At 39.5% G+C, this 27,497-nt stretch overlaps 1 protein-coding gene across 3 annotated transcripts in view; it reads left to right on the top strand.

Moving 5' to 3' along the window:
• Dnajc1 (DnaJ heat shock protein family (Hsp40) member C1) overlaps positions 1 to 27,497 on the top strand; it is a 157,304-nt gene that overhangs the window by 106,620 nt on the left and 23,187 nt on the right. For all 3 annotated transcript variants that reach the window (NM_001400837.1, XM_039096460.2, XM_039096459.2), the window contains one exon: positions 576 to 739. In NM_001400837.1, the coding sequence (NP_001387766.1) occupies positions 576 to 739 (164 nt within the window). The remainder of the gene's footprint in view (positions 1 to 575; positions 740 to 27,497) is intronic.

Below are 27,497 nucleotides of genomic sequence, written 5' to 3'. Positions count from 1 at the left end.
AAGAGTATGATTCAAAAACTAAGGGTTGTAAAGATGACTCAGTGCTTAAGACTGTTTCCTGCTCTTTCAGAGGACCCAACCTTTAATTCCCAGTACCCAGGTTGGACAAGCCACCTGCTGGCTGGCCAGGTACCTGTAACACCAGCTGCGGGGTATCTTGCGCCCTCTTCTGGTTTCTGTGCACACCTGCATATACATGGCTCACGTTCACATAGAAACATACATATAACATAGATAAAAATAAGTCCTTAAAAAAGTTAAAACATTAAGTTAAAGCTCTCTCCATTTTGTCAAATGAAACGTTTTAATAAAAGGTACTTTGAAAACTAAGGTACATGCAAACTAATAGTCAGTGTGTCATAATCACATTGGCAGCATCTGAGTCTGTTTTAAATACTATGGTGATCAGCATGTGACAATGTGTACAACAATTTACAGCAGAGGACTTGTCTCGATAAAATAACATTGTTGATGTGTTCTTCAAAGATGTGATCTATGAATACAGTGTGAGAATGTTTTATTTTCTTTTTATTCTGAACAAATCTTAGTAACTGGTTTTTAAATACTCTTTTTAGAACAGAAGAAAGCTAAAGTTAAAAAGCCCAAACCAGAATTTCCTGTGTATACGCCTTTAGAAAATACATATATTCAGTCTTATGATCATGGAACTTCTATTGAAGAGATTGAGGAGCAAATGGATGACTGGCTGGAAAACAGGAACAGAACTCAGAAAAAGCAGGTAATTAAACTTTTAAAAATTGGTTTAAGGAGCTGGATGGAGATCAAATCAGAGCCCGGCAAACACAGCTCTTGAGCTATGGCCTCATCCTTTAGGTGTTTGATGTTGATTTGTGTGTTTGTTGTTATTGTAAAAGTTGGTTCAGGGGGCTGGGGATTTAGCTCAGTGGTAGAGTGCTTACCTAGGAAGCGCAAGGCCCTGGGTTCGGTCCCCTGCTCCGAAAAAAAGAACCAAAAAAAAAAAAAAAAAGTTGGTTCAGCAGAATACCCCAGGTTAGCCCAAAATCTGTTATCATTTTGCTTCTGTCTCCCACATTCTGTGATTACAGACTGGCACCATTTCTCTAGTTGTAAATGTTTCAACTGGTTTTAACTGTTTCATAAAAAACAAAGTACATTCAGTATTGTCACAAAGTTCAGTGGGCTGTTAGAGAACGGCCTGTCAACCATTGCTAGGATAGAGGACTAGAACACCGGCTAGCAAGAGAACCGGGAGGATAAAGGCACTTACCACCAAGCCTGACGATACGGCTTCAACCTTTGGAACCCACAGGATGGAGGAGAGAGCCAGTTCCCACCACTTTTCCTTTGCCCTGTTGAGGAGATTCTATCACTGTAGAATGTTTGCACCCTTCCTTCCCTTTCTGTTCTGTGGGAGCACTGCAGGAGCATTGGCACCCTGTGGGAGCATTGCAGGAGCACTGGCACCCTGTGGGAGCACTGCAGGAGCACTGGCACCCTGTGGGAGCACTGCAGGAGCACTGGCACCCTGTGGGAGCACTGCAGGAGCACTGGCACTGGTTTGTCTTGAAAGGTCTGCAAGCCTCACAGGGACTCCGTCCAGCTGCATTTCTTCTGTTAGGAGACCTCATTACTGCTCAGTTTCATTGCATACTTCTTGTCTGTTTGAGTGGGTCACATCTTCTTGCTTTAAATTTTAGAAGGTCACATGTGTCCAGAGTTTTGTCTTAGTTCTAGCGCTTCATTTTATTGGAGCATAACTTGGTAGAATATTTCTTAATAATCCTCTAGGTTTCAGTGATACCTGCTGTAAAAGATCCTGCTTCTCCTAACTTCACTGATTTGGACCTTCTCTTTTTCCGTTGGTTAGTTAGGCTGGGTTTGTTACCTTTGTCTTTTCCATGAACCAAACTTATGTTTGACTGATCCTTTCTATTATTTTAATGTCTGTTTCATTGAGTTCAGCTCTGTTCTCTTTTTTTCCTTTTACTGGTTAGTTTATTCTATTTCAGACACATCACTAGATTATTTGTTGAGAGCACTCTGTTTTAATACATTTGCTGTGTGTGACAGGGTCTTGTACATTGTTTCATTCTTTAATTATATGAATTATAAAATTCCCCATTTTCTTCAGTAGCTCACTTTCGTTCAAAGCATAGTGCTCAGCCTCCGTGTGTTCACGCTCATGTGTTCACGCTCATGTGTTCACGCTCAGTGTGTTCACGCTCATGTGTTCACGCTCAGTGTGTTCACGCTCAGTGTGTTCATGCTCCATGTGTTCACGCTCATGTGTTCACGCTCAATGTGTTCACGCTCAGTGTGTTCACGCTCAGTGTGTTCACGCTCCGTGTGTTCACGCTCCGTGTGTTCACGCTCCGTGTGTTCACACTCCGTGTGTTCACGCTCATGTGTTCACACAGTCTCTGTGTCCTTTTGTTATTGCTATTTAGCCTAGTCCATTATGATCTGATAAGATAATGAATTTAGTTTTTAGAAATTATTAAGATTTGCTTTATGGAAGTGCGGTAATGAGGGAGGATGGGGAGGGGAAGCCCATATAAGGGGGGGGGGGAGAGGCTAGGGGGATGTTGGCCCAGAAACCAGGAAGGGGCATAACAATCGAAATGTAAATAAGAAATACTCAAGTTAATAAAGATTAAAAAAAGATTTGCTTTATGATTTATGGTCTGCATTGTTAGGAACGTATGATGTGCTGATGAAGAGTGTGCGTTGGAGCTGAGGGAATATGTCGTAGGTGTCTGTCAAGTGAACTCTTCTCCGCAGTGTAACGTAGCCAATGTCTCTAGGTTGTTGTTTGTTTGTTTTGTTCTTTTTTTGGTCTGAATGGTCACTGGTGAGAGTGAAGTCTAACACTTTTGTTGCTTTGGTCTGTTTCCCTTTTTATCTCTTACAGAGTTTTATTAAGTTGGGTATCACAAGCTCACTGTTCATAAGTCTGTGATCACTCTTTCTTCTTGGTCACATTACCTTAATGAATATGTGGTGCCTTTTGTCTGTTCTAAGTTTGGTTTAAGTCTGTCCTTTAGATATTGCTGTAGCTGTTGCTTCTGGCTTGAAGGTTGTACTTGCCTAGAAGATTTCTTATCCTCATATCCTCATTTCCCTTCGAGCTCTAACTGATGAGGCAAGCCTCCTGAAGGCAGCACGCGGTCGGACCTTTTTTAAAATAGTCAGCCTGCATCTTTTCCTTGGAGAATGTAGACTGTTTATTTTTAGAATTGTTGTTTGTGGCCTACTGTATTGATAGTATTTGACCTGCCTCTCCCAATTCCCATTTCTCTCTTTCTTTCCCATGCTCATATGACTGTATGTACGTGTCCTCTTCTACTTGGTCTTTTAATGGAGTCTCTGAGGTCTGCTATGTTCTGATCTTTCTCACTTTCTTATCACTGGGTCCTAACCAATCAACCATGCCCTTGCGTCCTGAGTCTTGTTTTCTCTTCTCTTTCATCTAGTCTGCGGGTGAGTGAGGCTCTGAACTGTGTGTTTTAATCTCATCTGTTAAGCTTTTTACTTTCAAGATTTTTTTTATTCCTTTCTCAAAACCCCTCTCTTTATTGAGTGTCTTGTTCATCTTTTGTATTATGTTTTAAAATTCATTCAGCTATTTCCTTGTATATTGGCATTCACTGGTCTTCATAAAACTTACTCTTTTAAGGGCTGAGAGAGTCTGAAAGACCGAGGTTCCTCATGAATGTGACCTGTGAACTGAACTGCCTATTTCCACACAACACAGAGGGGCTCCAAAGAACCTTCAAACCAGGTCCACTCCTCACTGCAAACCCCCATATTCTTCCCACTACCTCTGGTAGGTGGTGGGCTATAAGGGAGGTTAAAATGTTAAAGAACCATTATTAAACATAGGTTGGAAAAAAGTTAAAGTTACAACATACCAGTACCACCCAGCAGAGTCCGCTGTTTTTTGTGTTATATTTTTATCTTTCCAAACACCACGTGTCTCTCAAGCATCTGCTCTAGCAAAACATCACATGCCCCCTTTCCAGGCTGCTTCCAGAAAAATACGTGTCTGTTCTCAGCAAAACGTCTTCTTATAAGATTGTTTCCAGGAAAACATCACATGACACAACTTAGTCTCCAAAGAAACCATAAATTTCCACATCAATTTCTCTATCCCCAATTATTTTGTATTTTAAAAAATATTTATTCTTGCATAATTTCATACTTCTATATGTGTGTCTTGCTCATACTGACTCCGAGTCCTCTTCCCCGTTGTTCCTAGCCACCCCAGCACATTCCCCTTTCACGCTCATGTCTTTTGTTTGTTTGTTTCTAGAACCCACCGAGTCTAGTCTGTGCAGCCTCTCCATAGCCATGGACTGTTCATAGCTCTTCAGTTAGCAGTGGAAGCTTGGGGCCTCCCCTCATGGAGAGCCATGATGAAAATTAGTGACTGCTGTGATCTTATACAGGCCCTATAGAGGCAACTGTATCTGTTATGAATTTATGAGTGCAGTGGCTATATCATGTACAAAGACAGCATTTCACAGCACTCTTCCCTGTCCTCTAGCGTTCACATCCTTTTTGTTGCTGACCCGTTAGCCTTGTGTGATTGGTATAAGTGGGTTATTTAGAACTGGCTACTCAGCATTACTCATTCACCACACGTTAGACGGAAGCTCTGCACTGGCTGCTGCTCACCTCAGTGAGAAGCGTCTCTGCCTCCAGAAGTGTTAATGGTGCTAACAGGAGTGCCTGGAAGGTACTAATCTCCCTCACATGGGCACTGGGGAAACCTCCTGAACAGAACACCAATGGCTTATGCTCTGAGATCAAGAATCAACAAATGGGATCTCATAAAACTACAAAGCTTCTGTAAGGCAAAGGACACTGTGGTTAGGACAAAACGGTAACCAACAGATCGGGAAAAGATCTTTACCAATGCTACAACAGATAGAGGGCTTATATCCAAAATATACAAAGAACTCAAGAAGTTAGACCACAGGGAGACAAATAACCCTATTAAAAAATGGGGTTCAGAGCTAAACAAAGAATTCACAGCTGAGGAATGCCGAAAGGCTGAGAAGCACCTAAAGAAATGTTCAACATCTTTAGTAATAAGGAAAATGCAAATCAAAACAACCCTGAGATTTCACCTCACACCAGTCAGAATGGCTAAGATAAAAAACTCAGATAACAGCAAATGCTGGCGAGGATGTGGAGAAAGAGGAGCACTCCTCCAGTGTTGGTGGGATTGCAAACTGGTACAACCACTCTGAAAATCAGTCTGGAGGTTCCTCAGAAAATTGGACATTGAACTACCTGAGGACCCAGCTATACCTCTCTTGGGCATATACCTAAAAGATGCCCCAACATATAACAAAGACACGTGCTCCGCTATGTTCATAGCAGCCTTATTTATAATAGCCAGAAACTGGAAAGAACCCAGATGCCCTTCAACAGAGGAATGGATACAGAAAATGTGGTACATCTACACAATGGAGTATTACTCAGCTATCAAAAACAATGATTTTATGAAATTCATAGGCAAATGGTTGGAACTAGAAAATATCATCCTGAGTGAGGTAACCCAATCACAGAAAAACACACATGGTATGCACTCATTGATAAGTGGCTATTAGCCCAAATGCTCGAATTACCCTAGATGCACAGAACACATGAAACTCAAGAAGGATGACCAAAATGCGAATGCTTCACTCCTTCTTTAAAAGGGGAACAAGAATACCCTTGGGAGGGAATAGGGAGGCAAAAGTTAGAACAGAGACTGAAGGAACACCCATTCAGAGCCTGCTCCACATGTGGCCCATACATATACAGCCACCCAATTAGATAAGACGGATGAAGCAAAGAAGTGCAGGCTGACAGGAACTGGATGTAGATCTCTTCTGAGAGACACAGCCAGAATACGGCAAATAGGCAAATGTCGTCATTAAACCACTGAACTGAGAATGGGACCCCCGTTGAAGGAATCAGAGAAAGGACTGGAAGAGCTTGAAGGGGCTCGAGACCCCATATGAACAACAATGTCAACCAACCAGAGCTTCCAGGGACTAAGCCACTACCCAAAGACTATACATGGACTGACCCTGGGCTCTGACCCCATAGGTAGCAATGAATATCCTAGTAAGAGCACCAGTGGAAGGGGAAGCCCTTGGTCCTGCCAAGACTGAACCCCCAGTGAACGTGCTTGTTGGGGGGAGGGCGGTAATGGGGGGAGGATGGGGAGGGGAACACCCATATAGAAGGGGAGGGGGAGGGGTTAGGGGATGTTGGCCCGGAAACCGGGAAGGGGAATAACAATTGAAATGTAAATAAGAGATAAATAAGTTAATAAAGATGGAAAAAAAGAAAAGTAGAAACAAAGAAATGTATTCGAGCATTCATGAGTCATGTGGTAGTTATGATGTTGAGAAGAGCCACTTACCAAGAATCTTAATAAACTTTGTATGTTGACTTGAGAAAAAAAAAAAGCACCTCTGCCTTCAGAAGTGTTAATGGCGTGAACAGGGTGCTTGGAAGGCACTTCCGCCTTCTTAACTCCCTTTCCTACCACACTTTCTTCTATTATTAACTTTCTCTCCTAAACTTTTTCTGCCCTTTGTTGTGGGTCTTCTTCCTGATTTCTGCCCTCTATAGACATTCCGAAATAAACACATAAATGTAAGAACGTGAAGCTGGATCACATATGAGAGAGAAGCATATGAATGTTTATCTCGCTGGCTGCGTGTTACCTCACTTAATATAATACTTTTCAGTTCCACTCATTTTCCTATTAATTTTGTAGTTTCATTTTTCTTTACAGCAGAATAAAATTATTTTGTGTGTATGAACCACATTTTTATTATCCATTCATCGGTCGATACACATCTAAGGTGATTCCATTTCCTGTTTGTCAGTAGGCCAGCATTGGACATGGGGTGCAAGTGTCTCTGAGGTAGAAAATGGAGCCTTCGGTACAGCTGAGTCTCATGCTAGTCCTGTCTTTAACTTTCTTAGCAGCCTACATTCCTGCTGAGTTCGGTGGTGGCTGCCCTAGTTGACACTCTGCCAGTAGTGGGTGAGAGTGCCCCTTTCTTCCCTCGTCACCAGCATTTGTTACTTGTTTCCTTGATAGCCATTCTGAGTATAGTGACGTGAAATCTCAAAGTACAGTTAACCTGCTATTGTTCATCTCTGACTTTACATCTAAGATAAAGATGCAACAAAAAGAAAATTATAAGTCAGTTTCTCTGATCAGTATAGTTGCAAAAAATTCAACTTACAGAAAATTGTAAGTACTTTGCAAAGTTCTTAAAAACTAATTTCAAGAACATCAAAAAATTATTCACCATGATCAAGTTATGTTTATTCCAAAGATACAGGGATGGTTATAAATCAGTGTTAAAACTTATACAGATGAACTTAAGGATAAAAACCATGTAGCTGTGTGGATAGATGCAGAAAAGATATTTGGCAAAAATCAAGTCCTGAAGAAGTGAAATGTGAAGAAACAGAAGAAATAAAATATTCATTATAATAAAGGCTATATGTTATTCTTAAATTTCTTCTTTGATTTCTTTAAACAATGCACTATTGAGTGAATGGATCCTTAATCTGAGTTTTGTATATTCCAGAATCTTTCTGCTATTGACTTGTGGTATTATTCTTTGGTGATCTGATAGAATAGAAGGGAATACAGCTTTTCTGTATTGTTGAGAGTTGCCTTGTGTTCCATACATCATCTATTTTAGACAATGTTCCACAGGCTGCTTTTAAAAAGAGTGTTCTTCTTCAGTATTTGGATGGAATGTTCTACAGATGTCTCTAGTCCCTTTGATCTGTATCATTTAATTCATATATTTCTTGGCTTCTGTTGAGAGTACCAGTCAATTATTGAGTAATTATTGATAGTAGGTATTGAAGTCACCCACTTCTGTTATGGTAATTAATCTGTGACTGTACATCAGTATGTGTTTTATGAAACTGGGGGCACCTATATTTGGAGCATATATAGTTAGAATCATATTGCCCGCTTAAGAAATTGCTCCCTCAATCAGTATGAAGTAACCTTCTTTCTCTCTTGTCACTGGTTCATATTGCAGTCTTATTTGCCAGATATTAAAACGTGAGTGTTTCCAGGGCTCATTTGCCTGAAATACTTTTTCCATCCTTTCTCCTTAAAGTTCTGTTGTTTTTAAGTAAGGTGCATTCTGTGGAGGCAGCAGGTGGATGGTGGCTTGTGCTCTTTAATCCAGTCTACTAGTCTGTGTCTTTTGTCTTGAGAATTCAGACCTTTAATGTTGAGACTTGTTATTGAAATCTACGGATCGATCTCTGTCATTTTGTTGATTTCATAGTGCATGGTTTTCTTCCTCTCTAAATCTAATCTAAAGTATTATTTTAGTACCATTTATATTGTGCTCTGACCTACGGATGCATTTGTTTTTCTCTTCATTTGAAGGGTTTCTTCAAGTATCTTCTGTGGCCATTTGGTCTTTTTATTGTTAAAAGACTTTATTTTTCCTTTTTTTTTTTTTTTTTCCTAGTTTCTTAAGGTAGGTTAGGCCATTGGATTAAGAATTTGTATCTGGGACTGGAGAGGTTGCTCAGAGGTTAAGGGCACTGACTGCTCTTCCAGTCCTGAGTTCAAATCCCAGCAACCACATGGTGGCTCACAACCATCTGTAATGAGTCTGATGCCCTCTTCTGGTGTGTCTGAAGACCGCTAAAGAGTATATAATAAATAAATCTTTTTTTAAAAAAAAGAATTTGTATCTGTTCTAGGTATTAATACTATGAATCTCCTGTGAGCACTGCTTTTACTTACTTTACATTGTATACTTATTATTACTTACTTTACATTGTATACTTATTATTACTTACTTTACATTGACTTACTTTACATTGTATACTTATTATTATTTACTTTACATTGTATACTTATTATTACTTACTTTACATTGACTTACTTTACATTGTATACTTATTATTTGCATTATGTATTGGCTACCTAATCTAAACATTTAACAGTGGTTTTGCTTTCATTCAAATTAAGACATAATTTCCTTTTTTGTTTGTGAACTGTTATATATATAGTATTTCCCCTATATATTACATATATATATGAGTATTTTCCCTGCCTGCATGTATGTGTACCACATATACACCGTGCCTGCAGTGATCAGAAAAGGGTCGGAGATCTCCTGGAGCCATATACAGTTGTAAATGCTATGTAGGTGTTAAGAACCAAACCTCTGCCAGAGTAGCCAATGCTCTCACCCACTGAGCCAGCTTTCTGTGAGGCTCACGGCACACAAGAAGCATCATGGAGGAAGGTGTGACAGAGAAGGCAGTTTACTTATGCCAGTGAAGAAGCAAATATGAAAGTGCAGGCGAGAAGTATAAGGCGTGTCCTCAGCGGCACTCTCCTCTCCAGGGACACGCTTCCTCCAGCTAGGCTTTCCAGACCAACAGCCTATCCAGAATGTAAATCTCTCAGTGGATTAATATTTCATAAAGTTTTAGGGTCCTCATGGCCTAGTATATGCACACATATACATATTTTTTTTCTGAGAGAGAATTTCTCTGTCCAGCCCTGTGTGTCCTGAAACTCACTCTGTAGGTCAGGCTGGCCAAACTCACAAAGATCCTCCTCCTCCTGCTTCTGCCTCCAGAGGCTGCAGTTAAAGTTGTGGGCACCACTTCCTTGCCTGATTTTTTTTTTAAGCTGATAATTTTCTTTTTATTTACTTTCTGCAATGATGTAGGTAGTGCTTTAATCCAGTTAGAGGATATCAAAACTTTGTGGAAATAATTATTTAAATTGCTGATTGATTAAAGTAAGGTTTTACTGTCAATGGAAAAAAAGTCACAACAATATTTCCATCATAAGTATTATACTAAATTCCTTTAAAATCATACGTTTCCTTCTCATCTTTCCCTGGTGACCTAGTGGTAATGTTCTGTAGTGTTTTATGCTGGAGACCTGAGTTTCATCCCTGTTCTCATCACCTCGCTCTCTTCGGCTACAGTGCATAAAATAAGTAAAATCACTATCCCGCATCCTCATTGCCATTGGGCATCCCCTTGTTGCATTGTGGTGGAAGACCTCCAAGAAAGCACAGTGCACAAAGGACAGCCTTTCATCTTGAGGAACCAGTGTCTTCTAGCTATTCCTGCGTGTTTGTCTTTGCTGTTGGATTGACTTTCTCACTCTAGGAAAAGGGGAAAAAGGTCTTTAGAAGTAAATGCTTTTTCAGTCATTTAAATGAATACAATTGTTTTATTTGCTTTCCAAATGTATAGGCCTCTTTGGTTTGAAAGTTACTTGGATATATTCTTAAGCAGAAAGTATCCCAACTAGTAGTGGTTTTTATCGCATAAAAGTCACCTTTCAGAACCCTCTGATTTACCTCTAGTGTGTCTATTTTTTTCTGTTCATTTGATAGTTTCTACCTTGCTTTATATGTGATACAAGACATGACAGACACTATTTTCAGAACACAAATGATGTAACTGTAAATGTCTAAAATTAAAATCTCTTCCAAGTTACTATATTCTGCAATCCTAAAGTGTAAGGCAGTTTCAAGTATATACATGTGGGTATGTCCTTCCCAAAGGGTGTTCCTCTGCGCATGCACACATACATGTTCATGTTCTCTAACATACTCAGTCCTTCCCTTCCTTTCTTCTTCTCTTCACCAACATTGTTCCCAATGGCCTTTTGCTATACTACCTCAGAAAGAAATCATCTCACTGATTGTGAAACACAGAAGGCTGGCGTCCTAACATCCTCACCTGCTGTGACACTGAACACTGCAGTTCTTGGAAACATGCCTGAGTATTTACTCTCACCCATCTACAACAGTGTAGGGCTTTGGAAGAATCCCAACTTGTTTTCAGGTGCTGGAAATGAGAGTGTGTGAGGTCCTGAGCTCAGTGGTTATGACAAGCTCTTGCAGGGCTCTCATCTTGCCTGCCTCTATTCAGGATGACGTTAAGCCAATATACTCAAATCCTATCAGTCGGGTGAAGACAGATGAGTCTTCTTTATGAAATGGGAGTGACCATTTGTTTGTATTATGGAGTGTTCCAGAGTGGGTGTAATTTTTAAACTAGTATCATATTACTGTGCCATCATTTATTACTATATTGTTAGCTCTATTAGTAAGTTTTTCTGTAGGTTATCATTAATTTTTTTCCAGGAAGAAGCTTTTCAATAATCTTACAGTTACACATTTAAACTAACTTTCTATATCAACGTGTTAGAGTAGAGGTGCTGTGTACCGGCGTGTGTGTTTTCAGATGTCTCCTTGGAAGGAAGGAACCTTGCTTTTTAGCAGTGCTGGGTTTCTGTGGTTGGTTGTCTCCACTGTCAGCACAGTAAAGGGCTGAGGAGGTGCATTGTCACTGTGGACAGAGTAGCTAGAAACGTCCATAGCATTCAGATAGTGACCTGTGGTCAGACAGGAGTGCACCCTGACTGGATCTGAAACACTGAAGTCTGAGCTGCTTTGAGCATCATGCTGAGTCTTGGGTTAAGGATTGCTCGACCCGTGAGACTTCTGTGACTGTGATCCAGAGTGCGGCCCTCTAACTCTAAGCATTGGTCTCAAGTATTTTGCAGATGGGATGTTTGACACTTATGCATTCTTTTGGTATAACTTCATTAGTGTTAAGTTTATATGGTTTTATGTTTAACTTGGGATATATTTAACTGAATCAAAATGTGTCTGAAAATAGTTGATATATTTAGGCTCCAGCACACTACCACTCTTGGAGAAAAATTGGTTTCTTTACCTCAATTGAAACAAATTTGTATAAAGTTCAGGGAAATATAAAAATATCCACCTTAATTCTAATTCAGTCATTTTCTAGTCTCTGTAACCATATACAAAATTATTTACTTTAAGTGACTATATAGATTATTTTCCTGCTGTTATTTCCTGTTGTTATTCATACCAGTCTGTCTATTGTTTTCTTTTGTTATCTTTGTACTATAGTTGACATCTTTTTTACCTTTCTGTTATTGGATTAGTCCAATTTGACTAGAACTGTAATTTTAAGCCTGTTAAACTCAGTATCATTTTTCCAGGCTTAAAAAAACAACCAAGTTAGTGAGCACTTGTCATGAAAGCATGAGGCCCTAAGGCTGATTCCCAGGACCCAGGTATGACGGCACACTCTTGAGTCCAGGGGGTCAGGTGCAGGTCTCCTCTCTCAAAACATAGTAGATGGGTACTGAGTAATGGGACCCGTGAGTGATCTGTGGGTTCCACTCATGTGTGTGTGTGTGTGTGTGTGTGTGTGTGTGTGTGTGTGTATATATGCGCGCCTGTATGCATGCACAGACACACGCACTAAGATAGACCCTGAGAACACTAGAGTGTTAACGGGATGTTTTTGTGTAGATCTTAGAATGTTTTGTTGTTTTGTTTTGCTTAAGGCTTTTTAATGTAATTACCTGGTACAAGCTGAACTGTCCAGTGACAAACAGGTCATTTATCATCGCTGTCACTCTCTGTATTGATCCTTGACAGTGTCATCTTACTTCTTATCACTTATTAGTTTATCCTTTAAGAAAATTATTTTTATCATGTCATAAAACGCTTTTTTTCTCTTCAGAGTAATTTGTGCCAATATCAGTTCCAAATTGCCTTTCTTTTGCCAGAAGATAAAAATTTGAATTTTCCCTATTATAAAAATGATGTATTTTTTGGATTTGGGTTTTAAAGATCCCTGTGTAAGTAAAGCATATAGAAAAGGGAAAAACTTTATTATAGAATAGTTTCAAGGCTATTCACCACAATAATTGCACAACACTATTAAAATACACTCTGGAGTTCTTTGAACTCTCAGGACGGGGAGACCAGTTCCATGAGGACTGGAATGTAGTCTGGTGGTAGTGGACTGGAATGTAGTCTGGTGGTGGTGGCACACCCTTTAGTCCCAGCACTCTGAGGCTGAGCCTAGAGATGGTCTATAGAGCAAGATATGGAGAAACCCTGTCTCAAAAAATAAAACAACAACAAAAAGTTTTCAGTGTTTATTATTATGCACTTTGAGTTCTTGCTTCACTAAAATTCTACTTTCAGTCTTTACAGTCACTTCCTGTGGAGATTTAGTCCCTGTGCCCTCACAGCTTTGTCAGAGATGTAACTTATATAATAACAGTATAAAATGGGTCTGTCCTCTCGGTTTTTCCCAACACAGTCTTCATTCACGCTCTTCTTTGCCCAGAGCCTATCATTAGTCCGTCCTTAGTCTTCGGGCCTCACCCTTTTCTCTGTGTGCAGAGACACCCAGATGTTCTCTTCTCTGACGGCAGAACCACAGACTTCAGCTGTGCTCACACTATTGCTGGCCAGATGGAGCTCACAGACCTTACCCCTTCCAGTTCTAAAACCTCTGCCTGGCTTTGTCTCAGTTACTAAATTTATATTCAGAATGTCTTTGCTCATGCTTCTTTCTTCACATACAAATGAATTCTAAGTGATGTTTTACAACTAAAGACGGGATTCTTCTGAACTGTGACACATTGATCTTGAGCAGAAGAATGTAGAATTCAGCAGATTTTCATACTTCACTAAATTAACTAACTCATCTCATTCTAGTAGTTTATAGTTATATAGTTGTGTAGTTGTATAGTAGTTGTTTCTTTGAGTAAAAAGATAATGGCTATAGTCTTGCGTGAGAATTTTACAGACTAGGATAAAAACAGAAGCATAGAACAAAGTATACGTTTATATGGATACAATACTTATGTCCCAGCTTGCCCGAGAGCATTTGTGTATATTGTAATGGACGAATACTATGAAAATAGTGAAATGTGTACTAAAGGTGGATCAGACATACACTTTGATTTAATTTTCCAAAGATTAATGGAATTATAAATTTTATCACTATCTGTTCCACTGTCTACTACTCTCTAATGTCACCTTCAGTTTTATAATCTCATGCAAAAACTGTCCCACACAATACAAAGATTATCTATAAATCATTTCTCTTGTGCCAATTATTGACTCTAAGTTTTAGGTATAAACTGAATTTTTTCTTAGAAGCTTTCTGTAATGGAAGTAGTTTACACGTAATTCTAAGAATGCCACGATAATATTGATAATTAAGTCTCTATTGAGGCCTGCATGTCCTATAGTTGATAACTACCACCTTACTACCTGCTCTCTGCCACCTTCAGTCTCACTGCATCTGTGTGCGTGGAAACCTGAGGACACACCATACTTCATAACAGCTAAGATGCTGCTTGTGCTAAACAGTGGTTCTCAACCTTCCTAATCCCACAACCCTTTAATAAGGGTCCTCATGTTGTGATGCCCCCCAACCATAAGATTATTTTGTTGGTATTTCATAACTTAATTTTGCTGCTGTTATGAATTTTAATGGAAATATCTAATATGCAGCCCCAAGGGATTGAGACCCATAGGTTGAAAACCACTGTCCTAGACAGGCATTATGTTATTAACTAAGTGAATGCCGTTTTCTTAGTTGTCCTCTGTATCTCCAAATGAACACTTGGGGATTATAATGTTAAACAAAACAGGTACTGAGTAAATTATGTTTTATTTTAGCAAATGGGAAACTCAGAAAAACAATCATATTGTATTTATAAATGAAAAGGGAAAGATAGGCCTGTGAAGAGGCAGAGTTCTTCCTGCCTTTTCAAGGCCTCCTCCACTCACTAGCTATGGACAGTGCTGTTAGACAGTGCTGGCCCCGTCCTTGTGGACCACTCACTCAGTAAACCCATGTTCTTCCCACCAACATCTTAGACATTTGCATTTGTTCCTCCCTTTTATGATGTAAAATACTTTTCTGCATTCTGGGGTATAAGCTTTAGTTTTTATGTTTTATATTTCCGGGACATCTGTTCTTAATCATGAGAAATGAGAATACCCTTTTTAAGGCTGAGGTATAATTCTTAGATTGTTATGTCCTACTCACTTACACTCCTCTGTCACCATAAACAAACCAATGCCTGAGGTCTTTATATCCACTGTGCTCTCTATAAGGTAAATTGAATTCAATTATTGAACTAGATTGACTCCAGTGATTTGCTTCACCCGGTCTCTTAATACTCACCGTACAGTCTTATCTTTCATGAGAAAATCTTCCTGTCACCATTTCAAGTTCTCGACTAGTGAATAAGCTGACGTATCTTGTGGAATAAGCTGACTTGTCCTGACTTGGAGTTAGTCAGGTGGCAACAACACAACAGCCTTCTCAGGAATCTGGGTGAATCGGAAACAATACGGTTAGAATATTCTCTTTTCAACTAACTTCCTTCCTTCCTTGTTTACTTGCATGTTCATGCACTATGTGTTCCTGGTGTCTACAGAGGACAGAAGAAGGCACCAGAACCCCTAAAACTGAAGCTGCAGATACTTGTGAGCCTCCATGTGGATTCTTTGACTCAAACCCAAAGCCTGTGGAGGAGCAGACGGTGTTCCTAACCACTGAGCACCGCTCTAGGCCTGGAGATAGTGACCAGTGAATATTCAAATAAAAGGTTCAGGAGACCCACGTATTCATGTGAATGCTAACTTACTGACTTATCTCACAGACAAGATCAGTTTAGTTCTCAATCATTAATCTGAACGTGAAGTAAAACTACAGGTGGAAGGCCCTAATATCAAGAAGTTGTGAAAATCAGTTGTCATGACCTGGATGTATTTATGCTAAAACGTGTGAGTCTGGGAAGGAGGTGCATTGAGCTAGCACCCCCTCGGCACAGTGTGTATAAGACGAGACAGCAGGCCAGGCCTGCTTCTCATACCAGGGTAAGGAGATGAGTGGGTGTTTGCTTTGTTCTTTAATGTAGTTCAGAATCTTCAGAATTTTAGGTAAAAAATGAGATGTTGACCAGATAATTGGCAACAGTAGAAAAAATTATAGGGTTAAATGTAAAGAACAAAAATTTCATAATGCCAAAAGAAAATCCAAACTTGCCTAAAAGTTGGGGCTGGGACTCAAAATGGTCGTCTGACTCTATACTCCGTGCCCTGCCCAGCTTCTACAATACAAATATATTGTTAAGAGGACACAAGAAAAACAATCCACAATCGATGGGAAAATAAAATTCATATTTGCCTAAAACCATAGCTAACTAGTAAATGCTTAAGAGATCTGTAGGATTCTAAAACTACCACCCCACCCACCCTCCAGAAGTGAAACACATGGTGTGAGAGTCTCTCATATATGTCTCCTTGCGAGGAGAGCACTGCACCTTCTCCTGTTTGTGCTGGAGGACTCCAGCATGGTGCTCTGTGGAGTAGTAAGTAGCACGCAGTTGGTACTTGTTCTACACAGGCCAGGCTGTGCTGACTTGGCTCTCCTACGCACTGACCATTGCTCTCAAGTAATTGTCACCAATTTCTTCATCCAGCTTGTGACAATTCACATTGATCTGCTTTACCAGTACTCGATAGTGTGTGCAATTTGTCTTTTTGATGTCTCAGTGTAGATTTTTTTAATTTGGTTGGTTGTCGGGTAAGTGGATTTATTTTAGCATTTTTCTAAAATTGGTATGAAATTCATATAATAAAATTACCTTGAAAGTAAGCAGTTGAGTTTCTTGTAGTGTACTCATAATATTGGATGATTACCATTTCTATATAGCTGTAAGACATTTTAAAATATTTTTTCCTTTTTTAAAAATGTTTTTCTTTTATTTATATTTCAAATGTTATCCCCTTTCCTGGTTTCCCCTGAAGAAATCCCATATCACATCCTCTCAGCCCCTGCCTCCGTGAGAGGACTCCCTCACCCACCCACCCAACTGGGCATCGAGCCTTCACAAGACTAAGGGCTTCCCCTCCCACTGATGCTCTTCTGCATATGCAGCTGGGCCATGGGTCTCTCAAAGTGTACTCTTTGGTTGGTGGTTTAGTCCCCAGGAGCTCTGGACTGTCTGCTTAGTTGATACTGTTTTCTTCCTATGGGGTTGCAAACCCTCTCAGCTACCTCAGTCCTTTCTCTAGCTTCTCCACTGGGGATCCCATTCTCATTCCAATGGTTGGCTGCAAGCATCTGCCTCTGTATTTGTCAGGTTCTGGTAGAGCCTCTCAGGAGACAGCTATATTAGGCTCCTGTCAGCATGTACCTCTTGGCATCCCCTAATAGTGTCTGGGTTTGGTGACTGCATGTGGTATTGATCCCCATGTGTGGCAGTCTCTAGATGGCTTTTCCTTCAGTCTCTGTTCCACACTTTGTCTCTGTATTTCCTCCTGTGAGTATTTTGTTCCCCCTTCTAAGAAGGACTGAGGCATTCACACTTTGGTCTTTCTTCTTCTTGAGCTTCATGTGGTCTGTAAATTGTATCTTGGACTGATATCCACTTATCAGTGAGTGCACACCATGTGTGTTTTTCTGTGACTGGGTTACCTCATCAGGATGATATTTTCTACTTCCATCCATTTGCCGAAGAACTTCATGAAGTCCCTGTTTTTAATATCTGTTTGCTGTGAGCCTTATAAAGTTTCTTTTATGAATGTGAGTGCCCTTGCATTTGCAGCATAGATGTTCAGAATTGAGAGTTCATCTTGGTAGATTTTTCTTTTGATGAGTATCAAGTGTCCTTCTTTATTCGTTTTGATAACTTTTGGTTGAAAGTCAATTTTATTTGATATTAGAATGGTATTCCAGCTTGTTTCTTGGTACCATTTGCCAGGAAATTTTTTCCAGCCTTTTACTCTGAGGTAGTCTTTGTCTTTGTCACTGAGGTGCATTTCCTGTATGCAGGAAAATGTTGTGTCCTGTTTCTATATCCAGTCAGTTAGTCTATGTCTTTTTATTGGGGATTTGAGTCCATTAATACTAAGAAATATTAAGGAAAAGTGATTTTTGCTTTCTGTTATTTTTGTTGTTAGAGGTAGAATTATGTTTGTGTGACTATTCTTTTGGCCTTGTTGAAAGAACTTTACCTATTTGCTTTTTCTACGTGTTAGTTTCCCTTCTTGTGTTGGAGTTTTGCATCTATTATCCTTTGTAGGGCTGGATTTGTGTGAAGATATTATGTAAACTTGTATTTGTCATGGAATATCTTGGTTTCTCCATCTATGTTAATTGAGAGTTTTGCTGGGTATAATAGCCTGGGCTGGCATTTCTGTTCTCTGAGGGTCTGTATTACATCTGCCAGGATCTTCTGGCTTTCATAGTCTCTGGTGAGAAGTCTGGTGTGATTCTGATAGGTCTGCTTTATATGTTACTTGACCTTTTTCCCTTACTGCTTTTAATATTCTTTCTTTGTTTTGTGCATTTGGTGTTTTGACTGTTAATGTGACGGAAGGAATTTCTTTTCTGGTCCAATCTATTTGGAGTTCTGTAGGCTTCTTGTATGTTTAAGGGCATCTCTTTTTTTAGGTTAAAGAAGGTTTTTTTTCTGTAATTTTGTTGAGGATATTTCCTGCCTCTTTAAGTTCGGAATCTTCTATCTCTTCTGTATCTATTATCCTTAGGTTTGGTCTTCTCATTGTGTCCTCGATTTCCTGGATGGTTTCAGTTAGGAGCTTTTTGCATTTTGCATTTTCTTTGACAGTTGTGTTAATGTTTTCTATGGTATCTTCTGCTCCTGGGATTCTCTCTTCAATCTTTTTTATTCTGTTGGTGATGCTTGAGTCTATGATTCCTGATCCCTTTCCTGGGTTTTCTGTCTTCAAAGTTGTCTCCCTTCATTACTTTTTATTGTTTCTATTTTCATTTTTAGATCCTGGATGGTTTTGTTCAATTCCTTCACCTGTTTGGTTGTGTTTTCCTGTAATTCCTTAAGGAATTTTTGTTTCTTCTTTAAGGGCTTCTACTTGTTTACCTGTGTTCTCCTGTATTTCTTTAAGGGAGTTATTTAAGTCCTTCCTAAATTCCTCTATCATCATCATGAGATCTAATTCTAAATCCAAATATCGCCATGTGATTATCTCTAGTGTTACTTGCACTTGCTGTCTCTGACTACAGCCTGTCCCTCCTATGATTCTGGTTGTGTCAGAACTCGTCACAGTTCAGCTGTCTCTGTGATCCTACGATTCTGGGATCCTGTGAATCTGTGATCCTGTGATCTTGGGCATGTTAAAGCACCTGGGAGTCTGGCTTCCTCTCTGTGTTTTGGTACTTGGCGTGGGGCCAGTATCCAAGGTCTGCTCAGGGCACTAGTTCAGACCTGAAGGAACCTGTGCCCTTGTTTCTGCATCCCTGGATCTTGGGTGGCCCAGTTACTCCGGGTGATAGGGCAGACATTGTGGCCTCTCCTATAATCCTGGGTGTTGCACAGCACCTGGGAGTCAGGCTCCCTTTGGGTGCTGTAGGAATGGGTGCAGAGCTAGGGCCCAAGGTCTGCTCAAGGCACAGGTTCAGACTGGAAGAGAACCTGTGCCACTGGCTGGGCTGGGGTTCTTGCATCTCTGGATCCTGGGTGTCTGATTTACTACTGGTGTTGGGGCAGTTGTTGTGGCCTCCTCACCTCTGATCCTGGGCATGTTAGAGTACCTTGGAGTCAGGCTCCCTCTGGATGTTGTGGAAGTGGGTGCGTACCACACCCACACCTCTCTTGTTTTAACTCTGTCAGTACTGGCATCTTAGGTAAGTGCTTCACAATCTATGCTTGCAATATAGAGCCTTCCTGTACAGCCCAGCTTGTCTGGGATGTCTAAGTGTATGTAGCCCAGACTAGCTTTGCACAAATTCTAAATACTGTGATTAAAAGTATGTATCTTCAAATAGCTGTGGTTAAAGGCTTGTCCTCCTTTGCTGACTTTAATCTTTAGCTTCTTGAGATAGGTTCTTCCTTAATTGCTGGCCTTGAGTTTCTGAGCTCGTGAAATGCTTTCTCCTACCCCACTAGTAGCCGGATTTATAGCCTCACACCTCTCCCTACAGGTCACTAGGTCTTTCGCTACAGAGTCCCTTTTCATAAAGGTATCTTCTTACAAACGCATTCAAGAAAAGTCTTTTTTTTTATGTTAAAAGTTATACTCATTGTATAAAAGTTAAAAGTTTCCATCCATTGTGTGGAAAATATGTGATTGTGTGATATGGTAACAAATAAATTATTCCCAATTTTGTCAGTCTTGATTTGTACAGGATGCCCATAATAGCTATTGCCTCTAGTAAATGTGTAATTACAGAATCAGCCTTTTCAGTTCTCAAAGCAGTTGTCAGTTGAAACCCTGAATATGTATCTGTGGTATGGTGTACAAACTTTAGTTTTCCGAATTCTGCAAAATGAAGTGCATTCATCTGACAGATTTAATTTTTTTGGTACCCTTAGGGTTGCTTCCAGCAGGTAATGGAAAAAAAGAACAATTAGTACACTTTTATAATTTTTTTTGCATTGTTGCAAAATGATAGTAATTTTTTTCTTTAAACCTTTACTGTTAACATTGTGTTTTTCATGACATTTTGAGGCTTCTAACACACTTTCTATTAATAATTGGTCAATTTTTTATTTCCTTGTGCTAATAAGAAGACTATATGAGACCAAATATGGGCAATATAATGAATAGTTTCTATTTCTGATTGCCTGTTACAGTTGCATAAGGTTAATTATGAATTTCTATATGCCAAACAACTCATTCTATTAAGAGATCCAGGAAGGGCTGGAGAGATGGCTCAGCAGTTAAGAGCACCCGACTGCTCTTCCAGAGGTCATGAGTTCAATTCCCAGCAACCACATGGTGGCTCACAACCATCTGTAAAGAGATCTGTTGCCCTCTTCTGGTGTATCTGAAGACAGCTACAGTATACTTATATATAATAAATAAATAAATCTTTAAAAAAAAAAAAAAGAAATCCAGGAAAATTTACTAATACTATAAGAACTACATATAACTCTTGATTTTTGAGCTGAATTATATGGGCTTTGAATTACTTTGCTTTTTTTTTTTTTTAATGTCTGACTTCTAGCCTGCCATTCCCAACTGAATTGTGTCAGTATAGAATGTAGGAGCTTCAGGAATTAGCATTTCTTTTACAATATGTGGTAGAATCCAATTAATTCTTTCCATAAGCTGAAGATGTTTGCTTTTAGAAATTTGCTGTTAATTTCTCCCAAATAGTTGCTGTAAGCTCTTTGCTAATCTTTGTTGATTACCCATAATGACAATCTCAGCATTTATAATTCTTTAATTTTTTACTTTATGTGGTAATAAAATCCATTCTATAATACTATAGGAATATGGTTTGAGATGAAAACAGGTCTAAACATGTACACATATACTATCAGTAGCATACCTGACAATAGAATAAAAAGAGAGAGAAATTGATTAATCAGCAGATTAATGGATAAACAGACTATGGTGTGTATCTATGTATAATAAAATAATGTTCAACCCTGCAAAGGAGTGACAGATGCTGCACTGTAGATATTTTTCTGTTTTATTTTCATGACCAATGTGTGTATCTCCCAACTGGCCCTAGGATGCAGGCTACAGTTGCAGAGAATAGACACAGAACCCCAGGCGTCAGATCATAGAACACAGCTTTGATGACATCCATACTGTGTAGTACAACTTAACTCCATTTTTCAACATTGCAGTCTCAGTTGTTTTCTCTAATTCCATGTTGTGATTTCTCACTCATTAATTTCTGTTTTCCACAGTCTCTACAAAAAGCTGATAAATTGTCATATTTCCCTTTTATTCTATATTAAATTTCTGGGTTGTGATATTTCTCTACTCACATTTAAATGATACCAATCAGTAGGGTTTTTCTCCCAGGGTAAGCAATAAAAATTAAGTGCTTTTCTATTCTTTTATGTGTTTTTAAAATTTATTTATTTTATGTATATAGGTGATTTGCTTGCATGTATGTGTGTGTACAATGTGCATACAGTGTCTGCAGAGGCCAGAAGAGACTGTTGGATCCTCTGGAACTAGAGTTACAAATGGTTGTGAGCTGCCATGTGGGTGTTGGGAGTAACCTCCAGATGGGAGTCTCTGGGAGAGCAGCTGAGGCTCTTAAGTGTCCACCGCTGCTTTAACACTTGAGAACTTTAACATAGCATAGCAAACATATCAACAGGTAGAAGCAAACAAAACTCTCTTTGATTGTATCCAACATACAGCAGGCCCACACTAAGGATGTTGAATGGATCATTGGCTAATTTGTAAGAAACAAATGGGGGCCTTGGGAGAAGCTGGAAGTTGATACTAACCGGCTCTTGAACATAACACAGCAGACTAAACTCACTTGCTTTTCTATAGAAATAGTAGTTTTTCTCAGAAGTTGCAGCAATGTTAGCGGTTTCCACATGCTACCACAGATCAACTCTCAGCTCTATGTGCAATAAAAGGGAAATTATTTCATAGGATAAAAATAGTTTATCTTGATGTAAGAATCTGCAAACCTGACAATAATGTCATGTAAATTGTCACGCTACTTAACCTTATATAAACATTGAAAAGATAGTCATATCCAATGATTTGTCTTGGTGCAGATTTTCTTTTCAACATTCACATGTCGATTAATAACCTCAGGATCTGCTGATAGATTATTTAGCTAAAATTGGGGAACCTAAGAACTCTCCTAGCACTGTTCTTCATAGCACAGTGAACTTAAGGTTTTCTCAACTTTTGTAAGTTTCTGTTTCTTCTTGCTGGAAAATAGGGCAAAGGACTAGAACGGTTCTAATTGAAATGAATCTATTTTAAGCAAATACAATTTCTAAAAATGTGAAGTTTATGCTTTAAAAGATGCTAGTGGTCCAAAAATCAAGTGCCATTATATTGAATATTAATTATGACCTTTGAAAAATACATGTACCACTATAAAGTAGAGTAGATAAAAATACAACTGATTTTTAATTTTCCCTATAGCATTTATCAATCATATGCCCTGATATATTTTTTAAATCTCTTCAATTTCTTTTGGTTTCAGCTTTTCCCCCAGTAGGATAATACAGAAAATTTTCTGCCTGAAGACAAAGTAGTTATTCTCCTGAGATGACATCTAATTTTAAAAGCTATAAATCCATAAATTAAAATGTCCCCTGCGACTGAGCATCTTCCCTGGTGGGTCTCTGACTGCACAAGCAAGAGCTCTGTGCCCGTCACTGTGGGTGAGGCTGGAGTAGTCATCATCCTCACTACTTAGAGCTGTCCACCTTTAGTGTATCCTGAACTTATTTTCCTACCTAGTCACTGTCTGATTTTTGTATAGATTCTTCTGTTTTTATCCCCCAAAACTTATATAACAGTTATTTGCTAACTTTATAATTTGCTACCATTGAGGATGTGTACATAAAAAATCAAAGGGGGGGGTGTGATTATACTTAGAAACAGTTATAGAAGGAGACCATCAAAATATAATGCAGTCATTTTAATAATTTTTTATGCACTCTGGATACCAGACCCTAAAGAGGTACAAGAAGAGAACATGTTTTATACCAATTACAGACTTTAGTTCGATGCTCCACTTAACAGCTGTATTGGTAAGAAGTATATTCAACCCCATGAGCATGACCTGGGACATTGTGATTTCCTGCAGGAAATTTGAAGTGACTAAACCAGGACTAGGTTGATTTTCTTATACCTTTTGTTATGCTGTCACCCCAAAGGTATACCAACCTGGCTGGCCTGTGCTGCCATCAGAAAAAGAAGGAGGTCGTGCCAGTCAAGAATGAGTCCTGAACTTTCTAAGTAAATATGTGTTACCATCTACCCCTTGATCATCATGGAAGAAGCTAAAAGGAACAGGTTTCTTTCCAGGCACAATTACTTTCAAAAATATAAAGAAAAGGAAAAAGTGAGAGCAGTAGTGAGAATTTTTGTTAATTTTGTGTTTTGTTTTATTTTGTTTTGTTTTTGATATTGTATGTCTTGGGCTGTCCTGGAACTCACTATGTAGACCAGACTGGCCTTGAACTCAGAGAGATTTGCCTGCCTCTGCTTAGAGGCAAAACTTTTTGAGTTGATGTTTGAGGAAGTCTTTCCAGTGTTCAACAATCACAGATGTCTGTGGACACAACAGAGAACACGGGTGTTGTTGCATCAGGCACTTTGACGCCTGGCCTACTCCGTGGGTTAGCAATGGAAGGTATAGTGTTGGCTGACTGCAAACAGTCTGAAAGGCTAAAGCCATGAGAAAATGCTTTCAAGATCCACAAGAGTGTGGTCCAGCTTAGTTGACCTGATCGGAATAGCAGCATTCGCCTGAGAAAGAATCCAGCAGCAAGATGCCCGCAGTGCTGCAAGAGGAGTCAGAGCGTCACAGAAGTCAGCCCTCCCAGAAGTGAGCAGGGAAATAGCCAGGGCAGAGTAGCATAATTCATTCCAAGGTAACTTCTCAGGTTTTGGCAGGAGCCACACAGAGATATAGTCTTGGTGGATTTATCTCAGTAGTGGAACACTTTTGCCTATCACTGAGTGGAGGTTTTTCCAGGGTCTGGTCTGGTCTGGTCTTTATATTGTGTCCAGCTCTTGGAAGCAGAGGTTGTAAAAGGCTGTGAGCAGCTCCATGATGAGCCCATGTGGATGGTGAGAAGATGGCTATCTGTAAGACACAAAGAGGGGCCTCGGAGTGAAGACATTCCAGGTGGTTTGGTTTTTAATTTTGTTGTTCTTAGCGTATCATTGTTTTACACAGAAGTTTGTCACAGTCACTTTTAAGTTGGAAAGGAAATTATATAGCTAAAAGCCAAATGCATTCTAAAACTGTACAAAGTAAAGAGTTCTAGGGATGCTGTCTGTGTTATAACTGTACAACTGACATTTTAACCAGTGAACAGAGTAAAAAAACATTTCCTAAGATTCTGAGTTGAACTAAACCAACTAAAAATGGTTCAATGTAAAATTGTAAGTATCTAATAGAAAAGGACCTTCCACCGAAAATAGGAGAATGCAGCAAGTAGTAATTATATTTTTCTTTAATGTAACTATAATTTCTCAGCCAAATAAATGGGATAATACTTGATATTTCACATTTTATGGTCCAAAGCTGGGAGGGGAAACTACTGCATTTAGGTTCGATAAACACAGCAGTGAGCCCGCCCTGGCACGCCAAGCCCTTGCAATGCAAGGATAGTAAAGATTTTCAGAGGCTTTATACAAAAATTCATCCCAAAGGAGTATTTTTTTTTGTTAATACAATTTAAATGTCCCTATTCATTCTTATTTGGGGATCATTACACAAACTACTGAATAATTTGAAAACTTACTTTTTATTTTGTATTCAGTATGGAGATTTATTCCCAGAGCGGAGCTTTTCTGATGCAAAACTGGGATGCTTGTGTAATCACAACCGCTGTCCCCGCGCCGTGTGGCATCTTCCATTACTTTGCTGTAGAGATGAATGTTGGCCCGGTGTGTCAGTAATACTGGACACACGTGGGTTTAAGTGGCACAGCCGTATGCTTATGCATTCATTTGACTTTCCCAGCTACAGTCAGCTCTATAGTGGACCAGGGAGAATACATGCACAGCACGGCCACCCTCGTGGCTGCTGGAGTAGCTGGATCACAGTGGGCTCTGTTCCTTTAAAGACAACACTATTACTGAGGAATTACACATTCACCCAAGGGCCTTGCAGCTGTGGAAGAGGGAATGACCAGGAGCTCAAAGGCCACGCTCAGATTTCAGCCCATGAGTTCTTATTATTACCCATCTTTTAACAATAATAGTAAAAACCATGGCCATGAAATAACTAAAACCAAGAGGAAGTTTGCTGAGGCAGTCAGTGACTTTTCCTTTTCAGGTTTTTGATGCAAGCATTTGATCTAGATAAAACGTTGCCTTCCCAGGAAAACAGTAGTGCTATGTTTTTAGACTCATTAATGAGAAATTAAAATCCAGTTGGTTTTTAATGTCCACTGTTAATATGCATAGGATATTTGGAAAATCAACTTACTAAAAATGGAAGTGCTGCACACTTGTCTACTTAAGCTAATGCGGACATCTTTTCTTGAGAGCACAGCACTGCTTTGCTGTGCTCCGAAGCAAACCACACTGGTGTGCATTGACGCTGAGGCTGTCTCCGTGAGGATACTGTTCTTCATGGCTTGACTTTGCACTTCTAGCTTATATTTAAATTCTCCTCAAGCTTTGCCCTTTTTGTATTTTCTTTTGCATTAGAGTTTAAGGGTTTATCAATAATAGTAGTATTTCTTTGAAAATCTAATTTGTTTCTCTAAATGATATCTAAATAACACATTTTTTGTTAAATGAGGCAAAAAGGAAGGAAAACAGGTGTAGTTTTTGGCTCAAGTGACTAAAGAATTAAATTTTGGATCATTAAATATCAAAGAAATTCCAGCCAGATCCAGTGCAGATTACCTTTTCATGTGTGAGCGTGTGCATGTAGTGTGGGGCTGTGCTGATGAACATGCTTGAGGCTTTCAGCCCTTAGTGGATATGAAATAGAGCGACTGCTCAGTCCTCCTCACTATGGCTATTATTTACGACTCCTAAGTGGCAGGTTGTGTTTGTGCCAATTCATCTGCTTCAGGGAACATTCTTGATAGCAGAACAAAGTGAATAAATGTAGTTTGTTTTGCAAATGAATGCAAATGGCAGAGCCTTTCGGAAAGCCCTTAACAGGGCAGTGCACTCTGATTATGGTGAGGCTGCCATTTGGATGTGGTGAAAAGAGCAGGCTTGAACCATTGATTGGGGGAGACAGTCAGGAAGGGCCGTTAGGCTTGCAGTGAGGCAGGCGGATGTCAGTGTGGTTAGAGCACAGTGGGAGAATGACAGGAAGGGTTAGTGTCGGGGAGAGGCTGTGCTGGGGCTGAAGAGGTAGTCCCTGGGGTCACTCACCTCTGACTGTTGGTCTACGCTGATGGTTCTGTAATGCAAACTGCCTGGTGCACGCCTGTTCATTACCGGAAATGGTGATTAGAAAAGGTATTTGTTTCTAAGATTTCCTCCCACTACCTTTCTCTCACCCTCCCCCATCCCTTCTCTCTCTCTCTTTGTTTCTCAGTAAAGGAAAGAGATGAACTTCCTTCATCTTCCACTGTTTGATGGCAGAGGCTGCTGCCTCCAGTGGGGGTAGCCTGTGCTAAAATGTAGTTGTCATATGTTTCTTCATACTCAACAGTGATGTGTGTGTGTTTCTTCCCTCAGTCTTAGGTTTGACCATTACTTAGCCATATGTTTGCAATTTTGTGATGTTTAAGGTGTTTTCACTATTCAACACCAGAAGCTTTGCAAAGACTGCATGGCTTACATCTTGGCGAAAGAGTTCCTAATCTTAACTTGTTCCCAAGTTTTACTGAATGCCAGCTAGCATTTGGCAAATTAAATATTTATAAAATTGTATGTCATTGTTGTTACATAGGATGAGCAAAGCATGTAATCTCTCACAGTTCTGGTCCTCAATGCTTCTTACTCAGATTTTCATCTAGACGTCTTAAAACCACTTACTGGTCATATCACGTGAGTTATATGAACAGTACTACATTTTGTAGCAAGAATTTTTATGGACTTTGGTAATGTTTTTATTTTAGTATAAAACTGGTCCTTTTTTAAAGTATCTTCAAAAACATAGTTTTGCATTATGCACTGCATTTGTGTTTTAAATACATGCAGAAATCTTATGGA

The sequence above is a fragment of the Rattus norvegicus genome, chromosome 17 (genome assembly GCF_036323735.1).
Source record: "Rattus norvegicus strain BN/NHsdMcwi chromosome 17, GRCr8, whole genome shotgun sequence".
Classification (NCBI taxonomy): domain Eukaryota; kingdom Metazoa; phylum Chordata; class Mammalia; order Rodentia; family Muridae; genus Rattus; species Rattus norvegicus.
This window is presented reverse-complemented; position numbering and strand designations above follow the sequence as displayed.